The sequence below is a fragment of the Saccostrea cucullata genome, unplaced genomic scaffold, assembly GCF_032062105.1.
Source record: "Saccostrea cucullata isolate Sc308-1 unplaced genomic scaffold, CSIRO_AGI_Scuc_v1 ctg749, whole genome shotgun sequence".
Lineage (NCBI taxonomy): Eukaryota > Metazoa > Mollusca > Bivalvia > Ostreida > Ostreidae > Saccostrea > Saccostrea cuccullata.
Genome location: NW_026921244.1, coordinates 120001 through 131257, shown reverse-complemented (window position 1 = coordinate 131257; position 11257 = coordinate 120001). Strand labels below are relative to the sequence as shown.

At 34.2% G+C, this 11257-nt stretch overlaps 1 protein-coding gene across 2 annotated transcripts in view; it reads left to right on the top strand.

Moving 5' to 3' along the window:
- The first annotated feature begins 876 nt into the window (after positions 1-876).
- The window catches only part of LOC134259570 (uncharacterized), a 15884-nt gene continuing 5503 nt past the window's right edge, over positions 877-11257 (top strand). The window contains exons 1-9 of one of the 2 annotated variants that reach the window (XM_062742177.1): positions 877-947; positions 2047-2219; positions 2613-4267; positions 6011-6138; positions 6353-6503; positions 7230-7288; positions 7733-7823; positions 10110-10171; positions 10700-10747. In XM_062742177.1, the coding sequence (XP_062598161.1) occupies positions 2077-2219; positions 2613-4267; positions 6011-6138; positions 6353-6503; positions 7230-7288; positions 7733-7823; positions 10110-10171; positions 10700-10747 (2337 nt within the window). In that variant the 5' untranslated portion in view covers positions 877-947; positions 2047-2076. Of the gene's footprint in view, positions 948-2038; positions 2220-2612; positions 4268-6010; positions 6139-6352; positions 6504-7229; positions 7289-7732; positions 7824-10109; positions 10172-10699; positions 10748-11257 lie in introns of those variants that run through there. The other variant, XM_062742178.1, reaches the window with a different exon arrangement.

Genomic DNA, 11257 nt, shown 5'->3' with positions numbered 1-11257 from the left:
ATCCAACACAAGTTTCTCTGTAAAACTTCACAAATTTCAACACGAGTTCCTTTGAAATTCTAGCATTAACAATTTCTTTATCTCTTGATTATCAAAACGATACTATCAGATAATCATCCATGACAATATTAACATTTGTTGTACTTGAGTTGCTAAAAACAATGGTATCATATTATCACAGACTTACTGAATAAAAAGACAAGATCCAGATTAAAAAGCCAGGACCTCTTCTTAAGTTGCTAAGCCCTGTCAGTAAATACCATCCCGACACAATAGAACTAGTACCATATCATCAGTCTGTACAACCATTGAACCTGTTGACATGTAACTAAGGAGAGTTGGGGGCGTGGCCTTCTCGAAATTCTGCGCGGGAAGTCTGAAAACAATATTAACACAGAGTACCAAGATTTCCTTCTGAGATTAATCATGAACTACTATATTTCACTGAAAATTTTAGCATTCTTTTCATTTTTTCTTTTATTACAAGAGCAAGGTTCAATTAAATCGGACTAAAACAAAATGAAATGTCAAAAAGACCATTATCACAGTAAACATTTTTCCTTAATTCATTGCTTTTTGATAAAAATACGTGTTTATGAATTAAAAAGATGCAAAGTTATTTTCCAGTCATCAAACTGGAGAAATAGTTTATCTCGGTGAATTTAATCCGCGTGTATTTTACCCAATGGCCTGTCTCCGACAGGCGATACATGCACACAATGACAACCGGAAGCAGCAAAAATTAAAAATCTGGGTAGAGAACATGTTTCAATTTTGATTGCCTCCCTCTTCGTATCCACAAACGTTTGCACACCTTTGATGAAATCGAGACATATAATTGGTTGTTGAATAGTTCAAAGGTCGGACGAAGAAAAAAAAACTGACCTGAAGAACAAGATAGGATATCAAGTGTTCTCGTCTATTTCAGGTATAAAATCAAAGAATTAGTAAGTTGGGGAAGTTTATAAATATCAAAGCATATTTGAACAATATATATCTTTCTTATTTTAGCGTGTTTTTATACAGATGGAGTTGAAACGCGATGCTTTTTGCCTGAGAACAGTAGACAAAAGTCGGTCGATGGGACATAATAATGCGTGTCTGAGATAACTTGGTATTCACGTACAACAGGAAGTTGTATCTTTAGATGTATTAACTAAATTGTATGAACAGATTGATTTTACAAGCAATATTTCATGCTCATTTATCATTCTTTAGAATTGTCTATCATTGTCTCTGGACAGGCCCTTTCCACCATGTCCATTATAAAGAATGAACCATATCCTAGCAATGTAGATAAAATTAGCTCTGTTCATGATAACTGCAGTACTACTCTTTTGCAGTGCAAAGCAATAATACTTAGTGATGTTTTTGTTGACAGATAATAAAACGAACAATTGTTCTTTACGTCTTTTTTTCACCGAAATACATTGTTTTGTCCCTGAAAGTTGTGGTTACTAAACTTATAATGCTTAATTGCTCTGAAACGATTTTTGAGAAAAGAAATAAAGTTGCATTTAAGTAATAAAAAAAACCTTTTTGGGGATCCTGGATACCTTTAATCTAGAATTTCAACCCATAATATGTTGACGGTGCGACCGTTATGGCGAGCGCAGATATTTATTTTGTTATAATTTAGATCGGGCTCGTCAAACTGCAAGTGACATTTGGTGCGTCTAGACTCTGACGTCACATGACGTATGTAAGTTACATTTCCAAAAAGAAGCCTGAAGAGTGCTGAAATTAAATGAAGAACGTTTCGTTTACTATTTATCTTCAATATTTATCCATTAAATCAGGGTATGCTTACTTTTAGTTTAACTTTTGCTGATATTCTCGCGAGAACGTAGCTTTAACAAGTGATGCATTGCAGTAGCCCGAATTTTCTCTTCGCCCAGGCATTGTCGTTAGAGCACGCAGTTACGAGCGTCGTTTTGCCATGCTCGCTGCGCTAGCTATAATGGAAGAATTGAACTTTTTTTCAATTTTGTTTTACTAAACTGAACTCTAGCTGGAATTTATGTCAAACTTAATGAATAATTTTAGGTCTGAAAGGCTCAAAAAGAAAATTATATAATGGCATCACAAAGAGAATCGGACAAAGAACAGGCCAACTCTAATATGAAAGACGAAAGTGCAAGATTATTCACATTTTCAAAAACCACTCCAAACTTTTCCTCTGATGATGAAGGTGATGAAGACAATTTCATTGCCCCCAGGTAAATAGAAGATAGTTATTCGTTGACTAATTTTGTGGTCATCTAAGATGCTTAAGTAATCAATATGATCAAGCTACTGAATGTTTGCATATCTGACATACTATAAACCAACATATATGCGACGGTTAAGGTGGTCGCAGATACTAAGTAACTTGTATAGTTTTAATTTGAATCGGGCTGATCAAGACCGCACATGAAACAAATAAAACATGTAAAAAGTGATTTAAGGTAATTGAACAATAAAAGTTTTCGAAACAAGTTCATTTTCAAGTAACTTTAAGTCCAGACATGAATTATATATGTAAGGATGCATGATATTTTATATGAGACTTTCCCGACTACATGTATTTGATAATATTTGATCAGTTGAGGTTAATTTTTTTTACTTTCTAGCCCAGTGTTTGTGAAGTTCTCAAGACCTAGAAAGAAACCTCTTTATTCTCAGGGGAGTGAAAGCAACACAAATGCTAAGTACAAAAACAACCCTACCCATGAGGCTTCCTCTAAACAGGCTTCTCAATCCAGTCGAGTGAAAAATGTCCTCAAATTCTCCTCATTCATGGATGAATCATTCCCAGAGGAGGTCAAATTCTCCCCAATATTTAAATCCAGGTCCATCATTGATGAGTCTTTTCCTGAAGAATTCAATTCATATGCACTGCCAAAAACCAATCAGAATTGCGAATTAGGTGCAACTAAAGTTAGTAAAAAGAAGGGCGTAATCCAATCTCCAGAAAGTTTAAGCAGCAGTGATAGCCAACCTAATTCTAATATCATGGAGAAAGCTAGAAAATACTCTCAGAAAATTGGAAGCCAAATGAGGGCCGAAAAGAAGGCCATTGCAAAACAGTATTTTCATGAATTGTTACATTCTTGTGATGGGGAAATGGAAGAAGAAGAGGAGTTTAAGGACTCAGCCCAAGGGAAAGTTCACAGAAAGAAGAAAAAGAGGAAAGCAGAAGTGGTAGGAGACATTTCATCTAGTAAACAGGAGGAACAAGAATATCTCAGCCAGGCAGAGAAACGACACAAGAAGAGGTCAAAGGTGGCTCAAAAGTCTTTCTTGGATGGGGAAGAGGCCTTGAAGAAAGAACAAGGACGAAAGAAAGACCAGTCAAGCACAGTAAGCAGTGTGACTAAAAGTTCTGATATGCTAGCTGATAACAGCAGGGGTGCTGGAAGAGAGATCTTGGATGGGGATAAAATTCTCAGAGAAATGCTGTCCATGGATGGTCTGGCACAAAGACATGAAAAACCCCAGCGGAGGTGTAGACAAAATTTGTACTCAAATATTCCCAAGGAATTGCAATGGCCATCTTCGTCAGAGTCGGGAAGTGAAGATGACGATTTAGATCTGAGTATCAGTTGTTCTTTCAAAGGCCACCATATACCCACAAGATGTTCCCCAAGTCACAGTCAATCAGAAAAAGATATGCATTCTAACAGAAGAAGAAATGTGACCAAAAATGTTTCTTCCCCTAAATGTAGAAGAAATTTGGATATACAGGCCCAAAGTGCAGGTGTGTCAAAAGGAGTCAGGGAGAATGTTAGGGATCTTTACAACGAGCAGATGTGGTTGCATAACAATACCGACTTGTCCGAAGGAGCCACCGCTATGCATTCCAGCCCGGTGAGAATTATCAGTAAAAACAGGCACGCTCACCCTGAGGATAGGAAACAACCGGCAGACTTACACTGTACAGAGAAATATCACATGCTTCAACCTGAACATGAATCAAATTCACAGAATAAAGCTGCGGAGAGTTTTTCCACTGTGATATCTATATCAGATGACGAGTCGATATCGGGGGAGTCATTTTCAGACAGGCGCGATGTAGAGGTTTTGGAGGGGAATACATTACCTACACGAAGGAGTCAACGATTTGCCAGGAAAACTCGACAGTCCAGCTCGGAGAGGGGAGAAGCTGAGAATCCGCTCGTCCCCTCCCCAACTTTTCTGCACCCTTACAGAAATTCTGGGTTGTCTGCACGCTTGACTGCTGCAGATAGTTCGAGTCAACGGACGCCATCTAGAAGTAGTGTAAAAGGTAGATAAATTTTAACATTTATCTTTATTTTTGAATTCTTTACTTTTGAGATGATAAAGGTGTCAGTAATTCATCTGTGTTGTCTGTGCAAACATCTTTTCAAAATCTTCATTATTCAAAAACTTCTCCTACATGTTTGTTTTGTTGGACATATTTGCCATGATTTATACTTAAGATTCAATCACATTGAATATATAGAAAATAAATATATTTTAGAATTTTTATGCTCGGCGCACATCTAGCTATGAAGAAATCGCTGACTGTTCACCGCTTTCTTTATGCGCCAAATAATATAGTACTCGAACCAAGACCTTCATGTATCTGGCGTAGGAATATACTTGCCAATTTTTGCGTTTATTCCATAAATTGCTTGAAAATCATACAATTTCAACAGTCCTATATATAGTTGCCAACTCACCTACTTTCGTCGGGTAACTTTTCCACCCTTAACCTGATTATTTTTTATGACACGGCGGGTCATGCTTATCGCTTGAATCTCCGATTTCCGGATTTGGTTCGTAAATTAGGTTGTACTTGTAAGGCTATCTAAATTTAATTCCCTGGTTCTCAGGCCAATTTTCTCCAAAACAGATGCGGGAGGGCGGCGATTTATTTTTCATTTTATTGGCAATAAAGTAGACGAGGGAGGTATTTTTTTTAATTTTAATTTCCGAATTTTCTTTAACATAAAGATAATTTTTTTAATCACAGATATACTTTCCATTTCTGGTCAAAATTTCTGCTTTATCCATTGCTTAACAGCGTGTAAACATCGTAGGTAATGTCCTCAAATGTATTTTCAAACGAAGTAGCCAAAATCTCATTGTAAATGGCTACCAGAAGTGATATTTGAATACTAAACTACGAAACAAATGAGGTCGGAAATTTTTTTCCCGGATTGGACTCCGCAAAACCAACTTTTCATTTTATTAAAAATACAATAAAATCGGCAATGCGGCTACCTCAAAACGGATGCGCGCGGGCCTGAGAACCAAGATTTCAATTTTATATGGCCTAACTATAACACAAGCATGATCTACGTCAACAATGCCGATGACTATGTAACGTATGTTCAGTAGGCCAGTAAATTATCAGTGCAGGTGTAAACAGTTAACTGGGATTGTTTTGGAAAATCAAAATTTAAAATGGCTTCCAATAAATCAAGATTGTTATCAGGACCGGCAAGCGGTAAATCTAGTCTTCCCGACTCCCAACTCCCGACAGTCCCGGTTTTTGGATTTTTAGCGATTTCTTTTTTACCAGTGCACAGAATTTATTCAGACTTTTCATGAACATTTTCCATGTTTAATTGAATTCATTAATGCATAAAAACTGTAGGAAACATGCGTTTTTATTACTGAATCAGCAGTATCACCTGCCAAAAAGCGGTAAATCTAGTACTCTGTTATAAATGTTAAAACCAAAAACGGACATTGATGTTTTCGTAGATTTGCGATTAAAAACAATAAAATGAAGCATATTTAAAAAAAAAAATAAAAGGAAAACCTGTTGTTTATTTCATAAATGCTTAAATCGGGTTATTTTATCTAGATATACAACTAAGCTATATAATTCTGTAGACATATGCATACTTTTAAACATGCTTTGAAATCCAATAATTTCACAGTATCACTGCCATATCTAAAGCGCGGCGCCATTGTGGCCCTTCAGGCCTTTGATTTTGTATTTACAATGTATTTTTTATTACTACATGTGTGAAGAAATTGTTGATTTTTTTTCAAGGGAGACCATTGAGGCCCAACAGGAATTGTCGTCAGCGCGTTGAGATACTAGCCTCCCCGAGATCTCAGAGTGTTTTCCAGGCGGTCAATGAGATGGAGATGGACGAAGAAATGGCAAGACGACTACAGGTTAGAGAACCTTTAAAATAAACACAGTGGTTTCACCAAACTTTCAGCAAGAATTTTGTTTATATAAATGTAACTCCAAGTAGTTCTTATTATTACTAATGAATAAAAGAATAGTATTGTTACACTTAACCACCAATTTTGGGGGAATAAAGCAAGGTGCGACATTTTAAAATTTTTAGGTAATAATGCAATGTCTGACATTTTTTTTTTAAAGGAGGAGATGGATTTTGAGTATGCCATGACCCTACACAATGCTGAGAGTCAGGCCCCACCCCCACCCTGTCCCAGGCTGACGGAGTACCACACCCACGATAGTGACTCCCCCACAACGATGCTGACCCGGGGGATGAGGCAGTCCACGAGGGGTGAGTTTGGTGGACAGGTGGTAACTACAGTAAATGGGAACTGGAGAACAGAGCCATGAACTGAATTACTTAAATGACAGAATTCATCCTTATATTTTTACATTTCCAAATAATTTTCTTTAAGATTCTTTGCAAAAAGGAACACTGTTCATTTTCTCATGAACTACCTACCATGGATGAGCATGAATATATCAGAAAAATAATGTAAATATCAGAAAAGAATTTATTTTTTGAAGATTCATGAGATACATGAACTTCAACACTTCACGCCTGCATATTTATCATGAAGGGTTATCATGCTTTATGAAATTGGCCAGCATGAAGCATTGTAGTTCATAACCCCATGAATCTTCAAAACTTAAATTCATTTCTTAAATTATGTTTGTAGCAGAGTAACAAGGCAGGTAACTCATTCTTAACAGGTGCTCTGAATCCTGAAAAGGAAAAAGTATTCAATTGAGAAAATTTGTTGTCATTATTTGGATTCATTTTATTTTTCAGAGGCAGAAGAATGCACAGAAAAATTAGTGTGTTATTTCAAAATTGTGCTGGAGCAGATTTATTCTGTTGCTTTATTATAGCCTTATCAGAGCACTTTGGTATAAAAAGTGTGTAATGTACATTAATTTTCAGTGTCTCAAGTGGTTCCCTGTAGGCATGTTTCCATAAAAATGTCTTCTTTTTTTTATGTTTGGAAATGAGAAATTTTTTTGTTTGTGTTTACAGACATGGATATTGTTCTAGAGTCTTTGTTCCATGACGAGTCAGAGGATAGTTCTGTGGAGGTCAGTTGAATGTTTGGCAGTAATGATTACATTATATCTGTGTTAGTTGAATGTTTGACAGTAATGATAACAGGATAATCCTCTCCCAACAGGAAAGAATGTTTATTCAGATTATGTCAAAATATCAGAAATACAGCTGTATATTTTAATTATTAAAATGCAATGTTTAACTTATGTTTTTCTGTTAATTTTCTAAATAAAACAATTTTTTTAATGTGTCAGATGTCAAATTTCTATTCGTTAATTTAAATGTCATTTCCATCACGTCTCTAAAAGTAAAAAAATAAACTGCTCAAAATATTACCTGGTTCATCATGACCATTGGGTTGAAATGCTGTAATGATCTTGTGTCTGTAGCACCTTTAATTGAAAATTGATTAAATCAAATGCTAAGCGTGATATTTACAATTAAGTTTCTAATATTGATAAATTGAACCTTGACAGAATTCAATGGTGGACTTTCCGTTTGGTTCACACATGCTGGTACCACATGGCGTAAATCGACGAGGGAACCGAAATAGAGGTCGTCGTCATGGTAAGAAACAAAATCTTCACTTCCATCATGAAATTGGAAAGATTCAATAATTTTAGACACTTAGAACATGTAATTGGAACCATTTTTGGATAAACTAGATATATTGATATTTATTGAAAGTTGTTTGAAATGCAGCTTTTATGGTACTTGAGACCTAGATAATTATACCCCCGCAAACGAAGTTTAGGGGGGTATATTGGAATCACCATGTCCGTCTGTCCGTCTGTCCGTCTGTCTGTCTGTCTGTAGACAAGATTTTGTCCAGACCGTTTCTCAGAAACTATTGGATGGATTTGTCTGAAAATTTGTACACTTATTATTCACCATATGAAGGTGTGCACCTGGTATTTTCATCATGATTGGATGATTTTTCTGCATTTTACAGGCATTTTTTCGTTTTTATTTTGTTGTTTTGTTTGGCTCATAACTAGAAAACTATTAGACTTACAATCATCAAACTTGACCAATTTATGCATCTTGGGTAGAAGGTGTGCCATGACCTATTTCAAGGTCACTGTGACCTTTAATTAAAGTGAAATTTAAAAAAATAACTGTCTTTTACTTTTGAATTAAACAATCCCAAAATATGTAAGAATGTTGCAGTATCCCTATTCAAAACATGTTAAATTAAGAAATTTTTTTTATTTATTATATACTTTACAGCAATCCATAACAAATGTTATTTTATAAGAGAAAAATCTACCTCTCCCAAGGGTATAATTATGAAGCACTGGTCAAGGAGAATTTTGATAACATAAAATTGCATGTCAAATTAGAGAGAAATTAATTAGTTTAGTGTAAGGAGCTAACTTGAAGAACATTTCTGATCAAGAACTTGTTATCTGTCTCTTGGGAATTGGGCTAAGGAATCAGCCTTAAATAGTTTTAGTGACTAGCCTAACTTATTTAATGAATTTGAGAAAAGGCAACTTCAATCTAATTTGATATTGTATAATAAACTAATTTGAAATTGTATAAAAAACTTAATTGATATTGTATAATATAATTAAAACTAATTATATTGTTTGTGTATGTGGGGGTGGGGTGGGGGGATTGGAATCAGCATGCTCATTCTCCACATTAATTTCAGATTGAAACTTTTAGTATGATATAAAATCCAAATAAATCAAGTATTTAAAAAAAAAAAAATTGTTAGATAGTCCCTACAAATCTTAAGAATCATGCAAGAACCTTATTCAAAATGATGATCAAGATTACACAATTTTTTTTTTCAGTATAAATCTTTGTAACAAATTTATACAAAATCTTTGTTTTCAAATTTAATTTCAGAATAACACATGCAGTAATGCATTTTGCAATAATGCATTTTGTTTGCACTACAAAGGAAAAGGTTAAGATCCATTCATCCCTTGATAGCAATTAGTGGGCATGCATCCAGTATAAGATTAATTAATGAGTTCTATGTAGGGAAGCTTAAGCTGTCTTAATCATTTCTGTTAGAGCATATCTCTGATCAAGGAGCTTTTATCTGTGTCCTTTGGGAATTAGACAGAAGAGCTGCTGGTCATTTTACATAGCATTTGTCATTTGATGGCCAGTCTCCTATTTCTAAAATCAATTTGGTATAGATCAAGTTTTTAAGACATATTAGTTAAATTGATATTCTTTTTTTTTATTTGAAAATATCAAGTGACCAATTTCAGATCATCATGTCCCACATGAAAGACATGTGCATATGTGTATTTTTGTGGAGTAGGGGCATTTGTCAAGCTATAATGCAACCAGTTGATGATTATTTGTTATAATTAAAGCTTGCACCACAGGAGATGTTTAAACAATTGTTATAAGGAATGGAAAAATTACGCAAATTCCCTTTAAAGGTTGACATAATTTTCTTGCACTCTAAACTGTTTATAATAATTGAATGAACAATATTTGATGGGAGTATCATGCTGAGGCTGACTGCACTTTATTATTTTTAAAATGAATTTGATATAAATTTATATAGATTAATTTGATTCTCTATAATGTTTTTTCAAAAATCAATTTGCAGTGTATCATGACAAATAATTGCAATTTATTTTTTCAGTGAAATAAAAAAACTGTTACAATGTATTAGTATTGATGTTTTATTTGGTTGCACCTCAGTTTCATTAATTAAAAAAAAAATATGTAATGAGCTCTTGAATTGTTTCTAAGAAAATAGTGAACACCTCTTAATAGGTCCATAAATATTTGTGAATTTGCACCTACTCTGAAAAACTCAGCGGGGGTATTTGTCCCTATTGGACAGTTCTAGTTGGAACTAATTTGAATTACTTTTAGTTTTAGACTGGACAGAGCGGTTTCTGCAGGATGATGTACATCAAGGAAGAAATAATATACCAGTAATTAATGACTTTTTTAATTAAAATGTTTTTTTTAAATAAGATTGATATTGTAAGACAGATAGCGTACGTAAGTAATAATAGTTACATTGTTTTTTTTAAAACATATAATGTTTATAATAGAAAGGTTTTTTATATATCTAAAATATAAGTAATTGAAAACATTATTATATAAATTTTACAATCAACAGATAAGAGGAGTATATGAATACACATTCCCATTTAGAATTAATTTTTGTAATTGTATTTAGATGGAGTTTAGTCAGGGCCCCATCTCTGGCAACTGCCATAAATATTTGAGTAGGGAATTCTTATGTTATAGCATAGGTCTGGGAAATAAAATTTATATTAAAAAAAAAAAAAAGAAAAAAAAAAAATAAGATTGATAAGAATTTTACATTTATTTTAAACTTTAAATTATGATTAATATTTTTATGATTACTACACTTATATATTAAAAAGAAAGAAATTAATGCTTTGAGAAATGCACACATTTTTCTTTAATTAATTAATTTAATTTATTTACAGAGAAGATTACTCACTCACAACAGAACATTCTCCTCCAATGACTTTGAGGTAATTAAGTTTTTACAAACAGATTCATACAGTAATTAAAGAAATTCATGTGTTTTGAAGAACACTTTTGTATTAACATTTTAAGTTTCTAAGATCAGAATTTCAGAAAAGTATTTATTTTTACATTTCTTGAGGTTTTAGGGGACATTACGATACTAATTTCATTCAAGTAAAGAAATGGGAAGTTAAAAACAAGAGGCCCAGGGGCCACAGCGCTCACCTGAGCACATCGGGCTTGAATTTACTCCCCTCCCCCCCCCCCCCTCCAGGCGGTCATCATTTGAACAAACTAGAATCTACACTACCTGAGGATGATTCCATATAAATATCACTAATCATATTAAGCTTTGAAGTACTTGAAAGGTTTCCCTATATATCCTTATGTAAAACTTGGGTCGGCCATTTTGGCCCCACCCTAGCCCCGGGGGTCATGATTTGAACAAATTTGAATCTGCACTATATGAGGATGATTCCACATGAGTTTCATCTTTCCTGGCCCAGAGGTTCTGG